At 40.7% G+C, this 22,082-nt stretch overlaps 1 protein-coding gene across 1 annotated transcript in view; it reads right to left on the reverse strand.

The window, feature by feature from the left end:
- LOC116430550 (uncharacterized) overlaps positions 1 to 22,082 on the reverse strand; it is a 189,713-nt gene that overhangs the window by 50,964 nt on the left and 116,667 nt on the right. The window contains exons 21-23 of the mRNA XM_076371820.1: positions 18,443 to 18,546; positions 17,795 to 17,968; positions 16,929 to 17,135 (exon numbers count right to left, since the gene is read on the reverse strand). Of these exons, the coding sequence (XP_076227935.1) occupies positions 16,929 to 17,135; positions 17,795 to 17,968; positions 18,443 to 18,546 (485 nt within the window). The remainder of the gene's footprint in view (positions 1 to 16,928; positions 17,136 to 17,794; positions 17,969 to 18,442; positions 18,547 to 22,082) is intronic.

Raw genomic sequence — 22,082 nt, forward strand, 5'->3', positions numbered from 1 at the left:
TTCCCGTGGCAAAGTATCGATTCACCGAAATGTCCATTGAAAATCGGGATCCCACGCGAACGAAAATTGTACGTGACCGCGGCGCAGCGGGACAATCGTGTCGGCGGCGTTTCCAGTGTCGCCCGCGTAATCATCGATTATTATTACTGTTTCAGGGACGGTAGCGGATGACCGGCGGCGCATATTGCATCGAAATCGCGGCCGGCGACCGAGTCAATATCGATGGCTCGCGCGTTCGTCGTCCCGCGATGGATAATTTATCGCGCGCTCGGCGTTTCCGCGCGATTGTTTAGGCAGGCCCGGGCGCGCCGCTCGGAATACAAATGGCGGCGCGCGATTCCCATGCAGAATGCATGCCGGCCACCTCCCTCCAGCGTTATTTCACCGCGGCCGAACGAGATCGTTAATAAACGATACGGTTTATTGTGATTTATGTCGTATTGTGCGCCGTTCCGTCGTTGATGAAGCGCTTTCGCGGCGAAAGTTCATCCTTTCCCCGAGCCGGTCTCCCTTCCGACGCGTTACCGCCGCCGAACCACCCCCGTTTTGTTTGTTATACACGGGGACCATCCACCCCATGACGTCCTGTGTGTCATGGGAATAGAAGAGTGTTGACACTGCGAGTTCGTCGATTTGGGAAGGACCTCCTAATGGAAAAGTTCCTGTCAAGCTTTTAGGGAATGTTTGTTGCGCTTCGTGATGTTAGGGGTTGAAGTGTTATTGTGTATAAAACGAAGGTATATTTGAAAAACTGCGAGGAGACTGATTACTTATACACAACGAGATTTTCCGTTTGGCATTGTTATTTTCATTTAAGCATCCCGCTTTTTATTTAACACATCGTTGACCGGCAATTTTACGCAGAAGCTATTTAATGTCACCGATTATTCCGTAATTAACACTAGGTTTGCGGGTATTCATTGTGCAGTTTATTCTATTGTTCCTAGAGAAGTTGATATTTGTTTATTTAGATTTTGAAAATTATAGATTTAAAAATGGATAATTAGAATGCATATTCAAACTACACAAGGCTTATAAAATTCAATGTGCGAAACGATCTAAACAAAACTTCGATATACTTTATCGATCTTATACACAATGAATTGAAATGAAACCTTGGACGTACCTGTTATATAACGTTGAACATTTTATTTTTGCGACATCTTATATTGTCCTATGTTTTGAAAATTGAAATGGCTGATGCAAGCGGAGATACGAGTTAACTCGTGACCGGTCAACAACGTTTGAACATGAAAACACGAGTTAACTCGTGACCGGTCAGCAATGTGTTAAGTAACAGCCTGTCTTGAGGCGAATCAGAAACGAAGCCCATTAGTAGCAGGATTCCTTCGCTTTCTTAAATTGAGAAATGGAATTGTTCAGAACTTGGAGATCGAGAATCTTCGAGACCTGATTTTCGATATTCCTGAACACTCTGCGACACGTTCTAGAATACTATTCCCAGTCTCCTATACTACAACAGTTTCTAATGAAATCCAATATTTAACCCTTTGACTACGGTAGACTTTGAAACGCACCACCATAGGAATTTATTTTTAAACGCCTTTAGCATACAGTAACAGAAGCGCAAGTTTTCTGAGGACCTTCAGACTCCAACAGTAGTCAAACGGTTAACACATCCATGGTTTACAATAAAGTAACACGATCCCTGATCGATCGTATTCTCTCGGTATAAAATCATTCGAAACTCAGTGAACAGATCAAACCCGAGCGCATCGCAACAATTACTTTCGTCTGCAATTAAAAACGCGCCTCTCGACAAAGTATGAAATCATTGAAACGACCACACACGCACCGCCATTTTCTTCATACCGTTTGTCCCTGTGCTCACAGGATGAACCGTGGTTTAAGAATCCTGCGGATATAATTACTCGAAAGCGTGCGGTTCCTTCGAAGCGAAATCGTACGTTTATCATCGTTTATTGCTCTTTTCTTCAGACGTTTCTCAAGGTTCGCGGGTTACGGAGAGGCCGACCGCCGGCACGGAGCGGCGCTAACAAAATGTAATTAGTTTAGAGTAATTAGCTGCTGCTGCTGCTCTGCGTCTCCGCCTCGGCCTTCCCGGCAGCCAAATGTGAACGCACCGACGTGGACGCGACGCTCGTGGCATACAACTGTTCCGCGAGCCTTGTCTTTTAACCTCTCGCTCTAAGAATTAATTTTGAAATTTAGCGAAGTGTTGCGCGAGGAATTCTTTTTTATCTGTTCTACGCAAATGTGCACACTAATTTTATTAAAACTCATTTTGTATAGAGCGATACGCTTCGAAACAATCTATTATGCGCGATGCAACAAGACCATCGATGTGCGTAAGACGTCATTGGCAATTTTGGAACAAAAATATCTCGCTTGATATATCTTTCAGGCACACGAGGTTAATGAGAGGATATAACGCGCCTCGTAAAACGGAACGCAGATTTATTTTCAGCGGAGACCGTCTGCACAACTGCGAAATGAACGCCCTCGAATGCCGCCATCTTGGGGAACAAGAGACCCTTATGTGAAAGAGATTTCGAATAAACCTTTTTTTAATTTGTTTTTCTTGTTAATACAGAGTACAGATTATTATATTATTACAGGAGATATAATACTTTTATTATCGTTATCAAATGTATTAATTTTGTTGTTCATAATAATGTATAGCCTATACGTAATATTGTATAGAAATGTTTTGGATGACCTCTGCAAGTCTTTGTGGTATACCTTAATTTCCTTTGCAAGTGAATTTAATGAATTTGTGAATGCTAAAAGTATCATATAATGGAGATTTTCATTTATTGAAATATACAAGCTTCGTTTGCATAGAAGTAAGAATTATTCATAAGTAAATCGTCCTTTATAATACTAGAATTATCGAGCATTTGATATGATTAATATGTAATCCCTATAAAAATTGTAACAATGATTATCCTCAGTTTCTTCAAACGTTCATTACAGTATTCAAGTGGAACTATTTATTTTCAATATCACCTCGAATACTCAATGCGTTTAAGACATCAATAATTATGAAAAAAATCAGAACCAGTTATTTCGACTAATACGATAGTTCTAGTGTTAAATATCGTCGAGCTCGTTACTGTATTGCAAAAGTAACATCCATAAAGAATTACATCTATATTTCATTCAATAACATGGAAGCACCTCTCTCTCCGAATAATTCACAAAACTTTGATAACATTCATTATTTCGGTATCGAATTAACGAAAACAGAAACACCATTAGCTACAGTTATTCCACCCCAACTGAAATATTTTATCTTAAGAATTTAAGACATCTTACTCGCCTGTGATGCTAACTAAAAATAGTTCACTGGTTCAACTCCGAAAAATTCTTTCCGCCGAATATTTAAATTCCATGCCGGGTAAGCTCGCCGACGCGTTAATTATTATTTCAGACACTTTTTTTCGCGTGGGTTCCTCGTATGTTAATTTCAAAAGTTCCCGAAAACACGTCTGGCACCGATGGACCGGCTAAAAGGGAACGTTGTAAATTATTGCGATTAGTTGCCGTGCGCCCGAATACGTTCTAGATTCACCGCGTAGAAGAGGGACACGTCCCTTTTCAGGAAATAATGGACCCCGGGCTTTAATTAACGCCTTTATTCCGGCCCGTTTAATTAAATACAATGTCTCGGACTAAGTTACAGCCTCGGCTGAAGTAGCCCGGCGTTGTTTTATGTAAATAGATCTCCGTCTGTTGTTTTGCGACTCGCGGAATTAACGTCTCGCATGGGAGACGAAGTTTCGTGCTTGCTTTCGACAGCGGCACCTCCGTCTAAATGGAATTCCTGACGTCCATATGAAATTGGCTAATGAAAGCAGGCTTCCAAAGTGATTTCAACGGAACCCGATGACAATCAAACGACCGTTTTAAATTAATATTTGAACGCACGTGTCGTAGGACAACGATATTAACCCTTTGCGCTCGAGAGGTGATTCTCAGTCACCGCTTGATTTGATTTGCAAAATTATAAAATCTTGTATATAATATTAAGCTTTGTACGATGTATCAATATATGGACTATTGAAATAAACTAACTTTTCTGCTTAATTTATATATGTTGCTTGGTTAATTAGTTTCAAAGAACATCGTCTGTGTCTCATTGAAGAATATCGAATATTTCTAGTAAAAAACTTTCGAGTGCAAAAGTTTAACAACGATTGCAGGAAAGCTCGCTTAGATCTGACGTAAATGAATTCTAATTCAACAATTACATCTTTCGTTATTCATATATTATATAAATGTGATTATTTTATATTAGTTTAAATCAGTTCAACTCAATGTTTTTATGGTTTCAATACAGTTCCTTAGGAATGCGACGCAAAATTCTACCGTAGCGAAAGAGTTAACTAACTCTCAAATGATGAAGCAGGATTTCTGAGGACTTATACAGTTTTCTATGAACGTTGTGTTCCGAAATTTATTAAGACAGTTATGATTACAAACGGTCGAGAAATAAAATGGTTTTAACATATTTTCCAGATTTGTGAAACTCAGACGTGAACTGTAATGCATTAGATAGAGACGAAGCAAATAAATGTTATTTTAATAATATTCAAAAATACTGACATCTGCTGTGTAAGACTCGAATCCGCATCTTTAAAATTATGATTATATTGATCATTATTTTTCGTACTCTTTCAAATCAATTAAATAGAAATTTTAAATGGCTTTTTTAAAAAACGTTGTTCCCTTTCCACCCCTGGCAGCCACCCCAAAGCAATTTTTCCTAATGGTACATTTTCTGCCAGCGATAAACGCGTATCAATTAATATCAGCCAATAAAACGATGAACCGATAATACCGCAAACAATGCACACAGTCATTATCGAAATGGTTTTACGAGACAATCCCATCGCGCAAAAATCCGGATAAAACAGTGGAAAGGTGAGAATGGTTTCCACGTGGTTGTTCATTTTCAACCTCGTGCTAACTTCGCTCGCGCGAACTCGGAATTATAAACGCCGTTCTACGGACCTGCTCGTCACTCTCGCTGCCCGTCGGTGAACGACCTTACCTTGCGTTAATTCGGAATAATAGTTAAAATACAGAGTGTCGCATAGCTAAGCTGATGATCTGCTGGTTGCTTGCCCATCTATTAGACCCATTCCTTCGAAGATCACGTTCCTACGATTTTTTCCTTAGAACTGGTTCCAGAGAATTCTTCCGAACGTATTTTACAAAATGTACTTCTCATCCTCACGTGACATCTGTGACCTTAACACTCGAAAGATCCTTCTCAAGACTACGTTCATTTTCTCTAATTCTAATCTCCTCTATTTTTCGATCAATTTGAAACGAAGATGCATGATTATAACGAAAAACTGATATTTTGGTCAACTTTGTTCCATACTTCATAAAACTGTTGCACAATACGAGAAACATGTTAGATTTCCTTTATTACTAATAAGATCAACAAGAAACTTCTCGCGAGTACACGAAGCAGCGATATACCCCTGGCCCTCGATTTATGGGAAAATCCGTGGGTTCGTTTTACGCAAATTGAAGAGAAAAGCTGGTATAAGTTTTAGAAATACATATTTATTTCACACAGCTTAACAAAAGAAATAATAATAGTGACATTGTAGAAAACAAAAGTATATTTTATCCTCTGTCACTAAATTCAGATCGCGTGAAGACTACCGCGTAGCGTTCCAATTTTCCGCGTAAAAAAGAGGCTCGCGTGAGAAAACTCTGCGTGAATCGAGGGTCAGGTGTATCGGTGTTCGACACTCGAGGGGTTAATCAGAAAACGAAGTTTATCGGTCGGCTAGCCTCGAAATCTCCTATCCCGAAAGGGAAGAGGAGCAAGAACAAAGGGAAAGGGAAAAACCCGGTAAGAAGTTCAGTGTCGATGGCTGGCCACCGATCGTTGAACACTTAATTGCGGCCACGGATTCCAGCATAGGCGCAATTAATTCAGCGTACGCGGATAACATGCGATTCTCCTATTTTACGCGGATTTTACGGCGTGCCATGAAACCCCGGAGAGCTGGGCCCCTTATCAGGGGGGGCCCCGTGGGGCGCGTTTTAAAGGAAACCGAACGAACGGACGCGCCCGACCGATGTTACTCTGATTCACGGCGCTGGCCACCGATTTTACGATCGCCGGCCCGAAACCGCGAATCACCGGTCATGGGAACAACCGGGAGGGATCGGTAATTGGGTTTTTAGCCGGTCACCGATGACCATTTGCGCGCGTGCGCTCGCCCATCGAGCCACATTAGTCGTTCGCACACACGCGCCACATTATCATCGCATTACGCTAATTGAACGTGTGTGCCCCCCCCCCTTCTTTCATCTCTGTTATAGAATTTCTCCTCGGCGCGGGCACGGGATATTTTCGCGATGCGGTAACCGGAACCATGATAATATAATAATAAGATTCGCATGAAGCCCGGACGGTGGGCAGGTATGGCCGCGTAAAAATTACGCGATGAGGGCTCGAACTGAACGCGCTGAACCCGGGGATACGCGGGGAATATTTAATTGGCATAATAAACCTTTAAATAGAAACGAACGACGGCGAGCGGCGACGCTGGAAGCGGACTTGTGGTTCTTGCGCCGCCGACTGATTCCTCCCTTTGCACGCATTTTCTGATAGGGACGGTTCTCGCGTCGGCGATCGAGCCGATCGAGGGACTGTTGAGGAATGGATTGCACAAAGTCTTTGGAGTAGCGATTTTGTGGATAGGCTTCTGTGATTCTTGAAAATTGAATATAATTTTTTTAAAGTTTTGACAGACTGAAAGGGGTTAGTGAATTTTTAGTGAAGTTTTTGTGGTTTGTTGATTTTGGGAGGTTCTCGCGTTGGTGATCGAGCTGATCGAGGAATGAGTTGTACGGAAGTCTCTGGAGTAGGGATCTTCGAATGTAAATAGGCTTTTGTGATTTTTGAAAATTGAATATAATTTTTTTACAGTTTTGACAGACTGAAAGGGATTAGTGAATTTTTAGTGAAGCTTTTGTGGTTTGTTGATTTTCGGAGGTTCTCGCGTTGGTGATCGAGCTGATCGAGGAATGAGTTGTACGGAAGTTTCTGGAGTAGGGATCTTCGAATGTAAATAGGCTTTTGTGATTTTTGAAAATTGAATATAATTTTTTTACAGTTTTGATAGACTGAAAGGGGTTAGTGAGTTTTTAATGGAGTTCTGGTGAAGTTTGTGGTTTATTGATTTTCGAAGGTTTTCGTTCGTTGCAAATGTGTACGTTTTGGTATTCCATTCGTTGGAATGAATTCGAAGTTGAGAAAGGAAGTTTTGTGATTATTCTTGAGACAAATGATTTAGAAATATTTTATGTTGCACCCAGCAAAAGAAACAATAGAAACAAGCTACATACAGAAACAAAGTAAAAGTTTGGAGTAAAATTCTTCGCAGAAATGCATTTTCGAGAAAGTCTAAGTCAACAATTAAATTGGATTTGATCATTGTATCCATCATTGAACGTCACTGCTCTTACGATCTTGATTCAAAATAACCGCTTTCAATGATCTAAACATGCTACAATAATAATCCCAAAAAATTGGTCAATAACACGATTCTTTTCACGAAAACCGTAGACTCTCTAAGGCGTCGCGATATGCCGCTCAACGTCTCGCTAATTGAAGTAACAATTTCCTTCGCGCAGCTTCGCGGCAACAATTGGATTCAGAAGCCACGGCGCACAGGAAAAGGGGAAGGAAAAATGTAAATCGGACAGGCGAACGTGACTGCACAACGCGGTAAATAATCCCGGGACTAAGCCGCCGCGATAAAAGGGAGAAAAGGAGGGAAAACAAAAGGAAAACGAAGGAGAAAAGACGCAGGGATAGGGGAATAAATTGCTTCTCGCGGGTACGTCCTTCATATCATCGCGTATTACCGTTAACTCGGCCCTTGCGATTGCGATTCCCGCGGAATTCATTTCGTTCTTTTTCCGCCCGCCTGCGGATTGCAACCGATCACCTTCGTCGTTCAACCACGACGAGCGAAACCCGTTCGATATTTCAACGCGTCCGAAGAGAACGACCTCGAAACATCGTTAGATACAAACAGCAGTCGCTATCGACCATTGCTTGTCGTAATTCTCATAGTATCTTCTAGTTCCTTACTTTGTTTTCGATGTCGGAAGGAACGCTATTAAGTGTTAGGTTGATATCATGTGTTCATAGACCTCTTCGAAATGAAATTCGTTTACGATACCATTGGGTTCGTGTCAAATGTTATACGTTAATCGATAGGTAGTTTCTTTCTTTAGAAGATTGCGTTATTGCATTATGAATTTTAAAGAAATGTCAAGTGAAATATTTTATGAGAAACGTATAACTGAATCATCATTGATTTCTGGAAAGCTATTAACACTTTACGAAGATTCTTTGAAATATAGAAATCCTTCATCAGAAGCTAAATTATATACCAATTGCTGAAACGATAGAAAGAAAACTATATGCTGATCTCTTTGAGTAATTAAATTATTTACTTACGACTTAGTCTTCCAAATATGGACGTTCCATCTCGCCGAAATGCCGACATTCGTTCGTAAAAGGTTAATATTGCCAAATATTTTAAGTTATTTATATACAAATCATTATATAAGTACTATCTGTACAATTTTCAAATATCTGCAAATAATATCAAAATACGAGTTTCTATAAGTCTAACTGTAAATTTGAAAAATTCATTTTTCATGTCAAGGTGCAAGCTCCTATAAATTCAACGATAAAATTGAAGGATTAAAACCATCATTTCGTAGACATAGTAGATTCAATATTAAATACAATTACCCGTGGGTAAAATGTAAAACGTTTACTCAAAAATATAAAACTTTCTCTATAATTTCAAAGAATTAACCCCTTGACCTACAACATCGTGTTAGACTCGCGATGAAAGTTTTAAACTGAATTTGAGAGATGTGTTATTTTCTTTCTTGAAATATAAATTAAATATTACTTTTCTATCATCAATCGTTAACCAGTTAATTGTGTTTGACGAGTATACGTCATGGTAAAGCTTGACACGATACTAATTCTTTCAGCGATGAATTCTTTATTTTTTCACATAAACATGTAATTCCTCTTTGTTTCTTGATCTTTCATTAAAATATACTCTACGTCCATTCGTCCTGCGTTCGACGAGTACACGCTCCATTTTTCGATTTTATCGCACGCAGAACCAGAGGTTTTTCCAACTAAATACCACAGTTCACCCTTTGCACTCGAGAGGCGACTCTCAGTCACCATTTGATTCGACATAACAAAATTACAAAGTGTTACATGCAATATTAAGTTTCGTATAATGCATCAACATGCGAAATGTTTCTATAAAATAGCTTTGTTTCTTAATTTACGCATGTTTTCTCATTAGTTCGTTTGAAATAATGTCATCTACGTCTCACAGGAAAGTGTCGAATGTTTCCAGTGAAAAGCTTCCGAGTGCAAAGGGTTGACTTAAGAAATAAATCATAGGGCAAGGGGTTTATATTCATCGATACGCAACACACACAATGTGCCTGTTCGAATTCGCGATCACGCTGACAGAGTTTTTTGCTCGCGGTGTATGTCAGGCTCGCGCGAACTTCGTCCCGGGAAGTTCGCACGGCCACGAGCGAAGGTCTCATAAGGAACGATATGCTCATCCGAATTAACGGTTCCGCGCGGCGTTTTTATCGCGCCACCTAAATGATGCTCCGAGCGTATTTAATCCTCGCGGCCGCATTACACGGAACTGCTTTTTGCCGGGCACATCTCCTTTCCAGCGAGTCGAATTTGCATTTCGAGGCGACCGGTCTCACGCAGTTGCTGCTCGCCCGACCTATACGGACGTCTTCGAAATCTTATTCGGACCGTATCGAGAAGGACAGGGCGAAAACTTTCGTCGACAAATTGTTTCTAACATTTCTTTGATCACTGATTAACACGTCGACTGCCGCACGATTTTGCCGAGACAAATGTAGAAAATGAAAATAATGTATCAACTTATGCCATTGAATTACGTTGTTATTATTACAGGTCGTATTACTTGTAATATAGAAAAGTTTTCAAATAATCATCGTTTAATCGAATGAATTATAGTGATTCGATTTAGTTGAGGTCACCGATGACCCTCGTGGCATTTAATGTGTTAATACCGTTCAGATCGTTTGCGCGCGATATAAATGCGTAAAATCTGATTATATTAGGAATAATTGCCATATTAACGAATATGTTATATACGCGTGAAATTGGAAGGCTTGCTTTCATTTCCATTGCAATTAAGTCCGTTTCGAATAGATATCTTTCAGCGAACTTTCTGTTACCTTGTTTATCATCGAAAACCACTGCTAGAACTCTAATATAAAATACTAGAATAATCGATTTCTAACAAAAACACCATTGCAACCGTTCGCGTGTTCTCTTTGAGAAAATTCAATTTTCTGTTCGTGTAAAGTGTAACAAGTTGTTCGAAGCTTTTACTACCGCATACTTCCTAAATAACACATCTTCGACGCGTTACTTCAACTACGAAGTAGTTTTAGAAAGCGTGTTGAACTTATTTTATCCTCGTTATGAAACTGTGCACACTAGCTTCGCACGCCAGCCAAAGAAAACTAGCTGCAACAAGTTAACAAATTGATACAAATCCCCTAACAGAAATTTTAATCGAATTCTACATGTTACTTGTCTCAACAAGAAATCGCCGTTGAAGTCGTCGATGATTCTTGAATATCTAATCAATCGTTCATCTCCGGTGGAGTAATCCTTCATCTAGTCCCAGATACGATCTTCGAGGATCATCAGCCGATTTTTTCTTAACCCGTCGACACGCTGCGGTTGGTCGATGAACCCTGAATGGTCGATTTAGAAAACATAGCCCGGCACTCGTGATACATAAATATTTCAGGAGATGTTTCGCAGCGGAGGCGCGAGGATAATTGAACGAATCCTGGCTAATTACGGGTACCGTTCCGCAAAAGCCATTTATTTTGGTCCGGCCGGTAAATACCCGTGATTCTGGGCTAAGTAGCTCGATTAGGATCGTTTAACCTCTACGATCCCGCGTTGAGTATCAATTTTGAACATATTAGCGTTGGAACACCTAAGAACTGGGTCTGGGTCAAAGTTCGTTCTATAGGCTACAGTTTAACATATTTTTCTGGAAATGTTATCAGCTTCCTTTCAACGAAGGAATTCGAGAATTTAAATGTTTAATTCTTTATTATATAATATTTTATCTAAAAAATATTGAATTTAGTACTGTACTTATCATTACATGAAATTCCTTAGTTTTAAATTGATTTGACGGAAATGGACAAGATCGAAGGGAGTGAACGATATTTTGTAATATCTTCGAGTAGTTACGAATAGCGCGTGTCTCGGACTATAAATGAATCGAAACGAATATTTAGAGTTGAAGGAATTTTCATAAATTCTAGCGTGACAGTTAACGTGTTAATAGATCTCATAAACGAAGCAATTAAGCGTGCAGAAGCTATTAATCAAAATTTCAATCCCGGTAGACGACTATTGGAAAGGTAACGGTAAAAGGAGCAGAAAGTTCGGGCGAACATAATCAAGTAAGAGATTAATCGGTTCATCAATGTCTGCGTAATTGTAGGTTTCCGCGGGACAAGAAAGTAACTTGACAGAATGGCGCCAGCAATCTACTATTAAATATCATTAAATGAAACATTAATCTTCTATTATCGTGACTGTGACAGTCAATTCGCTTGTACCACAATAATTTCACAATTCCGAGAGAACAAGCATCGAAACATCAGCCAGTATCACTTAAGTGTAATCATCTTAAACGTGAGTCCCTCATTCTGACAACCGTAATAATTTACTATCCCTTATCATGATAATTATACAACACTGGAAAGGGGGCTCAAGGAACGACACGGGGTTCCATTCGAGCAACTCACTTAAATCTAATTAAATCACTGTTCGATGGATTTACGAGCGATTGATTCCGAGAAGACAAGCGTAAGAAACGTAACAGAAAATCCTCCATAATTTTCCATGACATATTCCTGAAAAATAGTTTATAAGCTAAAATTACTCACGGAATAAATCGCTCCGGAAATATTTATTTCAGCTTCTCCGACAGATTATTTAATCGTGTGACTTTTAGAGGAACATTCTTAGATCCAAGAAAAATAAAAGAAAAGATACTATACTATTCTAAATCTACTAACCTCGATTCCAATACACTACTTCAATATTTATAATACAACATTAAATAAAACGAGTTTCAAGTAGTCAAAAAAACAAAACAAAAATTTTAATGAAACCAGTTAAATAGTTTAAAATTGTAGTTAAATTCACTGAATTAAGAACACAATGGATCTTCCTAAATATTTTACCTAATGCCAACGGTAAAAATACGAAGCAATGGCAGTCCGACGAAATATCTACAATATTTTCAATAACACGAGTACCATTTACAACCAAGTAATATCTCCGATGTGCACGTCAGCTCAATGGAAACGGATGAAAAAGACCAGGGACAGATAAAATGTAAAAGGAAGAACGATGTTCAAACGCGGACGGATCTCCAATTAAACTTAATCTCCAATTAAATGAAACTTTAAATCGTAATTTTCGCGGCGAACGGCAGACGACGCGACCTCGACGATAATGGCAACGAGTCCATCTCCCGTGACCCGTCCTCGTAATCTCCTAGCCCCCGGGATAACACGTGGATATAACGCAAGCCTTGCGTGTCAATTATCGCAGCCCGAAACCGACGAACCTGTTCGCACGCATCCGGAACAATTTCCTCGTCACGCGGAACCAGTTCCACCTGTGTCGACGTTCAATTATGTCACTCGTCAACGGGCCGCCCCAAATTTTACACGATCCGCAACGCGCGCGTGGCTGCGAGCTCGTAAATCATCGAACACTCGCATTAACGGGTGTCCAGTAAGCAACATTATCACAGATTTTCTCAAATATTTTTAATATTCACAGATGAAATGTTTCTGCAGACTGTCGGTCGCAGCATGTCATAAAGGAACTCGAATGTTCCTTCCGTTTACGTATCCACCTCGTTTAGAAATGGTCAAATAGTCGTAGGAATTTGATTATAATATTCTTTGGTTACTGATTTTAATTAGGATTTTATTAAATTATGATATTAGAGAACGTAAAGTCGAACAAAGATTCAACTCTAGAAATTGGTACTCGATGAAGAAGTATTTTAGTTGAAAGCTTTTCTTTCAATATGAAGCACAGAAATGTCACTTTCCTGTTATTAAACGTTCAATGTTTAATATTCCAATATACAATGAATTTCGGAAAGTAAATAAATCAATCGCCGCAGGTTGTTTAATTTTCAATCCATTACAATATTCCGACTTTCAATAACAAAGCCATGAAAAGAGAAAAAGGAACAATAACCCCGCCACTTAAGCGCGTGTAGTCCCATTAAAATTTGCATTTTCTCTCGAGCAACCACCTGTCTGTTGATTTATAGCGTCAAAAATAGTCCAGCGACCGCCAGGGCAAGGCGCGACGTTTAAATTTAATCAAGCAGACGATTCGCGGGTTTCCAGTTACGAAAAACCGGTTAACAACGGCACGTTCTTCTAATTCCCTTTTAATTTACCGGGTCTCCGTGACCCGGCGACCGCGAGAATTCGCGGCGGGATGTGGTTACACGGCGGAATTCGTGCGAATTCCGCGAGGAAGCAGGTACCGTTTTCGTGTCGCGACGAAAATTAAACTGGAGCGAGAGGAGAACGACGGGTCAATTGTTCCCGGAAGCGTCATTAATTTTTTTGTACAGTTAGGCGAGCGTTTTCGCAGACCGTTTTCCGACGGGATAACGGGCAACCGCGGACTTGAACTAGAACCACGCTCGGTGTGATTTATCGATCGTTTCGGCGCGGCTGGGATTGAAGGGGAAATCTAGGTGACGGTCACGGTGAACGAGTCCCGTGATGTCTGCGTACGCTACGCGTCGCGTCGCGCCGCGGATCGCGTGTCTTTCATTTCTAGACGCTACGGTTCGCTGACATTTAGCCTGTTCATTATATTTTTATACCCGTGCTTCGGGGGAAATAGAATCTCTCTGTGCGATTGCTAACTGGAAGAAATATGATCTTAACACATTGCGCACCGGCTAATTATCAGAAAATTAAATTGTGCGGAAATTTAATATTTCCTTAAATGCTGTGGTAATTATCAAAGTTATATAGCTAAGAGTGTTTATATAAAAACGATATTTCTCGTTACCAGTACGCAATGTGTTAAAAGAATTCTACATCTACAGTACGAGTAGTAATAGAACGGTTTAACTTATAATTAAATTGGAAACATCTACTCGTGTGCCTTGATTAGTCCAAAACTACTACGTTACAGATATTATTCAGTAGCTCACTAACACGCTCTTCCATTGAAATAGATTAAAAACTGTATCGCAAAGTACTATACCATAACTTCACCGATTTCGCAGGAGAAATGTGTTAGAATTACCTAAAGCTCATCCGTACTCTCGAAATTGGCGTAATATTATATTCAGTATGAAACAGTTACTTCTCCAATTTCCCGGAAAGAAGTACATTACCGAACATTACGTGAAATTCATCCTCACCCTCGAAACATTGAAGTAACAACGGAATATTCCGTCCGGAACGTTCCGCACACCGGCGAACACGAAAATCCCGGATCAACCCTCATCCCCCAAGTGTTAAGTTACTCGGATCGTTAGGAGGGAATTTCATCCGTGAACATCGCCTCTGCAGCCGGCGGAGTCGATATCACGGTACAAGGTGGACGTTGGTTTATCAAGGTTCATAAAAAGCGAAGAACATCTCGCCGCGGGAAAAGAGGAGCGGGTATGGGGGACCGCAGAAAAGAAGAACGAGCAGCGATACAATGGCGTCCCGAGCCGATCGAACACGGACTACCGGGCCCGTGTTAGCGGCAGGATATCAAAAGTATCCTTTATTTCGGCAGGGTAACACGGCACACTTGTCAGCCGACCCTCTATCGTGCCACGTCCGACGGGGTAACTTTATACCCGGGATGATATTCCGTGTTCCCGTCTCCCACTCCACCGTTCCCGCGCACCCTATCCGACGGAACCTTCTCCTGCCCTCTGATAAAGCCGTCTCTCGCCGAAAATTCAGCAGATACAGGCGAATTTATTCGGTCTCCCCCTTTCGCTGAAACGAGAACTAAGTGGAACGAGAGGATAATCCGAATGATACCGATGAAGAAACGAGGAACGGTGAACTCTCAAGACGATTCGGCGACAAGGGAAACTAAACTCGGACGTCGGATTTTTGTGTCAGGCCAGGAGTTTCGGGATAGGACAAAGAATTAGGAGGTCGAGAAATTCTAACGAAAGGAGATTGCGGTAAATGCGATGTCGCAGTATTTAAAGAGCGGAGTTTGAGATGAAGATTATGGAAAAATTGGGATGTTAAGGGATTCGGTATTGAGATAAGTGTTATGGAAAAATTGGAGGTCTACGAGGATAAAATTACTTCGATGTTGGTACTAGTTATTCTAGTTGACAGAGAGAAGCTTGAACGAACAATCATATGTTTTATAAAAGCTTTGCCTCAAACGATCGCTGCATATTTGAATAATCTGAGTGTATATTATACATTTATGAAAGGAGTGCGATAAAATATGCACACCTCCCGAATTTACAATCGGAAAGCACATTCACGCCAAGCCAGAGATCAGTACCAGAAATACCAAATATCCATCAGAGTGTTCCATCGTATCCAAAACGACACCCCAAACGAGAGGCGAAAAAAGGGGGAAAACAAGATCCTCCGCGCCGGCAGAGGCAGGCAAGTTTTTTTCTTTGTCGCGCGGCTCATTTGAGAGAAAAATATCCCTTCGCGAGGCGGGGGCGTGAAGATGGAGGGCCCCCGGGCCACATAGTAGGCACAAAATCCGGCCCAGGCCTGAGGTTCGATAATAAATATGCAAAAAGGAGGATCGCCGATGCCGTAAATAAAAACGGCCCGCTTGCGTGCCGCGTCGCCGAAGGATCCGGGACCCCCGAAAAATAAAAGGACGATGAACGGGACGAGCGGGGCGCGAAGAAAAGGGGCGAGACGCAAAAGAACAGAAAGGGGTGTAAAAAAGGGTGCGAAAGGTGCAACAGTACGCACCGATGTGTCCTGGTAATCTCTTGATTTAGTTCGACTTAGCGTTACTAGCGTGTCTCGTCGTTCCCGATTTTTTTTAGTCCTTCGAAGTTTTCGTTTTCTTTGTCTCTTGCTCGGACGACCATTTTGTCGGCGTTCCGGGCGGACCGTGGAGGGACGATGAAGATAAAGGAAGAGCCCGAGGAAACGGTCGTCAGGATATCTCGGGTCGGAGAATCATTGAGCCGCGATATCGGACTGACGTTTCTATTTATAGAAAATTCGAGCCGCGCCAGGTTAAATTCGGAAGTGTCGATTCTGTTTTACGGTCGACCGGTCGGCGAGACCCTTGCGAACGGGGCGCGACAGCCCGGGGAAACGAGGGAACTGCAGGGAACTCGAAACTTCCAGATAATCCCTTCGCAGTCGAATAAAATCTGCGAGCGACCGGCTGCAACGGGTGAGACTCGGCAAATTCGTGAATTGTGGGCTGTACGTCGTACCGACGAAACGAATTATTTTTATCGTCTATTCGCTTCGATTTCAACGGAAATAGAGGAGTGATCGGTATATTATGCGAATATAAGAGATTTGCAGAAATTTAGAAAAAGTATAATCATTTATAGAAATTAAATTTGAAAATTACACGAATTAGTTCAAAATTGTACGATAATGATCATTATACTTTTCTTTCGCAAGTCCAGAGTTTTTAGAGTATAATTGGATAAATGAAATTACGATGAATAAACATCATCAAGTGTGTATCTCTGCAATTTTTCACTTTCAAATTTGTCGTGAATGCATGAGCATTCGCAATATAATGATTAGTCGGTACTGACCTGTACCCGTTGCCGATGACGATCCTGCTTCCGCTGGCGTCTCTCCAGTTCCTCTTTCCTCTCGATCAGCGACCTTATTTCGACCACGTTGACCGGCGTGGTGCCATCGTCAGGTACATCCGAACAGGAAGGTAATCTCCTCAGGGTGGATGACACTGGCTCGTCTTCACCCTCGCTGTAACTTTCCACCAGAAGCTCCGAGTCGCTCTGCAAAGTGAGTTAGAGTTTCGTTTGAACCAATTACCTCGACGCCGCGAAAAGTCATTCGAACGTCCTAACAGTATTTAGAAACAATTCGATTCGTTTCGACCTCGTTACCCCTAATTCCGAAATATAGTTTCCAACTCTTCATGACCACTGGGACGCGTAAGTCCCACTCGAATACTCAAAATAAAGTTTATCTTCATTTAGCATCCATCATAGTTACCTTATGACCGGTAAACTCGATAATTCGAGAATCGTTCTCTCGATAACTGTGTACTAGACGTTAATATTAATTAAACTTGTAATTAGTGATTGGATTATTTACAGTCGATAATACGCGTTTCCCTTAATATTTATTTGTACTATAAACCTCTTGCTCGTTTTCGACTGAATATTCCCTTCTTACGTGAAACTATTTTGTTTCATGAATTTTGGAACTTTTTGGTAACGTTTCATTCTAAATTTAAAACTTAGATTTACGAATTTATAATTATAAACAAACTGAACTGAATCAATGATACATTTACTAAATAAATGGTAAATACGATTAGACGTTCTGTAAAGATTATAGAATTCTTCTAAAGTTTCTTAAGCAAATGAGTCTTTTTTTCCAATTTGTCGTTTACTTTGTGTATGTTGTTCGAACGAGTTAATTTGGTTACCTGTTCCGGGGGTGAGCTAGGGGTGCTCGTGCTCGAGGCTTCCACCACGGAGACATATTCACTGTCGCCGTTCTCGCTCTTCTGTAATTTCAACACCGGCGTCTCGAGTCCGCACAGGTAAACTTGCCCGAAGAACAAAATCTTGTTTATCCTGAGACACACTTGCGCTGTTTCCTGGAATACATCATGAATACATAAATATACGGTGTTATTAAAATTTCAACTATGATTCAGCATTTGTACCGAACGCTTGCAGCGTCAAATAGAAAGACTATTTCAACTACCGAATCCTCATATATACAAAATTAATTGATCATATTTTACAACCAACGAATAACAATAATGGAACTGATTCGATCTTCAAAATAGATCAATACATTATTTAAAGAACTAATCTTTTCAATGAATAAAAGTATATGATTAACACTATTTCTACCGAAGGTGTCAAAAGACACCTTTTGAAGTTGTAATTTAAAATTATTCTCTCGGTTTAATCATTTTCCCTCAATTAAATTTTGAAAAGTCAATTCAGAATATTCGACTACGCTTGAAAAACAATTTTAAGTTGAAAATTCGAAAGGTGTCTGTTGACATCTTCAGTAGAAATAGTGCTAAAAAGAAAATTCAAATGAAGAGCGATATGTTTACCATGTCCTCGGTCTTCTCGGCGTAGCAGGGATCCTGAGGATTCGACATTAGCGGCGTAAATCCTGCCAAAGTCGTGTCTTCCGGTAATTTAACCAATTCGAGTTCTGCAAGAAACGTCCACAAAAACTTTCAGACCTCATCTTTCATGAATGAACGCAGCGAAACGTGATAATAAAGTATAACTGCAATTTTCAAAATAATTCTAAACTTCTAGAGAATAAAGTACGTTCCTGCGCTCTCCTGTTGTTCCTATTTCGTCATCCTCGTTACTCTTCGACAATTTTATTTATTTACACGAACGCTTCTGCGTTAAACGTAACACGTTATAAATGAATTTGATACGCTATCAATCACAGCTGCAACTATGTGCAAGTTCGTACTCGGAATCCGATGTTTAAACTTTTTACATCGGACGTGAACGGACGGTTACAAATACTCTTTCGAGAATAATGCGGTGGTGACAAATCGAAGCAACAGGTAATGATACACGCGGCCTGTTATCATGCAAATGCGAAACCGAATGCAACGACGATGAACATTCAGCAACAACTACCGGGGAGTGGCAGGGCGTTCCGGTTAGTCCCGGCCTCGGGAACGGATAAACGAGAATCAACGACATTTCAGTTTGTCGGATGACATTGTTGCAAGATCGATGAGCTTCGCTGACAAAGAGCGTCGCTCGACAGTGACCGCAGACACTGATCACGCGAACATGTCAAATAAATGAACAGCGAGCATAAAGAAAAATCAACGAGGGCAAGGAATAAAAGTCTCAAGGGAACATCTTCACAGTTATAAATGATACGAAGATGATATCAGCAGTACCGTTAATATTATCGATATATCAAACAAGATTCACTGAGTGCAATAAAGTAAACCATTTACAATAAAAGCGACGCGAGCGAAATATTCAAGAAAATTCCACTGTTTTAAAATCTCCAAGTCCAGCAAACGAGAAACTGACACGTAGACCGGAATAATTATTCATTAACAATACAAGTTCGTACACGGTTTAAACGAAAGGACAGGATAACGTTCGTTTAATTCAACGTACGGTAAGTTAATGCACATTTAAATTCATAGGAGCGCGGACAAACTCGATACGCGTCCCCGGTATTTTGAAATCGATTAAACCGCAACCCTTTAAATATCTGGCCACGGAAAGGAGAAAAAAGGGGCTGGACATACACCACTTTCATAATGAACGGTCCAAATAATGACGATGCTCGTAAACTCCGCTGAATATCCTCGCGGGAGCAGGTTTACGATCCACCGTGCGCGATTCTTTTCCCCCGTTTTTTTCGTACTCTTCGCGGAGAGCTAATATTTGCTCTGTAATGTTTAATCGATAGTTAATGCAAGGACTATTAAAAGAAGCAGGATTACGTGACCGCGGGCAAGGATCTCGGGTATCGCAGCGTCACGAGCAGCGCCGGCCGATCCGGCATCGCGTCGTTAACCGACGCCGGTTAACGCGATCGCCGCCACGACACCGATTTGGAATTCGCATTAACAACACGTGCATGCGAAATAGAGAGCGCGATTAAGTTTCTATATTTCTTTCGGCCGCGAACCGGGACTCTTAATCTGCCCCACGGCGCGAAGTCCTGCGGGATGATCAATCGCGGACCTCGGGCAGCTGATCCCCCCGATGCTAATGCTACGTGTACACGCGCGAGACGATCCCGAGAGCTTAGTCGCGTGTCCCACGGTTTTACCTCGTTTGCGTCGCGCGAATCTCGAGGAAGGGTACTAAATGCTTACTGGATGAAGATACTTGCGCGAAGGGTGGACCGAATGTCAGTGAAAATAATTAAATACTGTCTCGTAGCGAGATCTTACGGAGGGCGAGCGTTGTTTTTTATGTAGCCTGCACTTGGGTAAAGGAGCGTGGGAAGGTGCATCGAAACGTGAATGAGCGAATGGAAGAAGTTGTGATGTACGTTGGATGGTTAGTTATTGAATATTTAAGGTATTTAAGGTATTTAGTATTGAGTTTCTGGAAGGTAGAAATTTTTGGGTGAACTGAGAATATTTTGTGAAGTATCCAAGGGTACTTGAGTAATATGGTATCATTTCAGTGGAAATATTTTGAAGTAATATAAAATGTAATATAAAATTGAATTACGAAATGTGAAATGTTGGAACACAAGTATAGATCTACTGAAAATGTTGATTCACTGGTGGTGTTTGAAGTTTACAGAAGAAATGAAAATAGAAGTCTGCGTATTCCACTGTACTATGACAGTGACATCACTATTTATATGTGTGCGCGTTTGAACATTAACAATAAAAAATCTCAAGTACTCATTTGCATCTCGTTTTCCCGAGGAAGCCGAGCTTCGCGATCGCAGAACAAGTGGTTAAACATTTTTCAGATTCAGAGGATCGTCGAAGGTGAAGTTGTTTAATTTAACTTCAAAAAAAGTCGACTGTGCTACGTGTACACTTGCCATTCCAGAATTCCAGTGTGATTTATGCTAAGTACCCGTATGAGAGCGATTCACACGAGTTAACCACCATACCACACGAAACTCAGTCTAGAGAATTACATTACACACATACACGTGAAAGTAATTTCAGAAAACGATGCCAGACATTCCCATCAGTATGATCCTAGAAAGTACTTGCATTTTCTTGAAAGCAAGATACACACACTGTACGAGTAACGTAAATTTTCTGTTCGATTTACGAAACTGATATAAACACTTCTCACAGAACTTCGTTCCTCAATTTTGAATCAGCAAATCTTCCCCTTCTCTCCCATACAATTCTTGAATAATTCATTTAACAAGAATACGTATTTGCTGGTACCACGATATGTCAAATATTAACAACAATGCATAGTTACAATGTTTTCAAATTGATTTCTACGATAATCATACGCGAAAGAGAAAAAGAAACTTTATATTCAGTACACTAAAATTTACAACTAACTGAAGGTGTTATTGAGAATAAGTTGAAAAGCTTATTTAAAAGTCAGAATGTACGTGTACTTTATTAAAAACAACACTGTTAGCTTCACGATGATATGAGCAACGACTGTTGAATCGATAATCTGTCAGTGTATGTACATAAATGCCTATGTGGCCAATAACGATTCTTTGTAACCAGACTCTCAAGTCGATACGTAGCCTAACCCGACCCTCCTCGCGTTCCACGCGAGTTCTCGGGCCGTACTGACCCTGAACTTCGTGTAATATTCGCGATAAATGTATCCTGGTGTTGTAAAGCGATTCGCGCAACTCTCGCGAATATTAATGGCGGTCGGTCGCCGACACAGATTTGAAATCGGTAGACGGGGCAACAGGATCGTTCCCTCTTCGATTCTAATCCCGGCTAACAAGGATAGCCGTGGCTTCGGTTCCTCCGGGGCTTTATTTACAATTGGAAGAATAAATCAAGGTATTTGTATTATACTCGGACTCCGAGTATATTTTTCATGAACGTCCGAGGTAATGAACCATCATGCTCGAGAATATACACGTCGTAATAAGATTTCCACTTTCGCACTGTCGGCTCGCTCTGTTCGTGTTTCTCTTCTATACACACGAAAGTAAACGGGAATCTCCTTAGATCGTCTACTATTTAAGAAAACGATTCAAACATTGCAATTCTTTGATCTCATTAAACTTCTTCA

This window comes from Nomia melanderi, chromosome 11, assembly GCF_051020985.1.
Source record: "Nomia melanderi isolate GNS246 chromosome 11, iyNomMela1, whole genome shotgun sequence".
NCBI lineage: Eukaryota > Metazoa > Arthropoda > Insecta > Hymenoptera > Halictidae > Nomia > Nomia melanderi.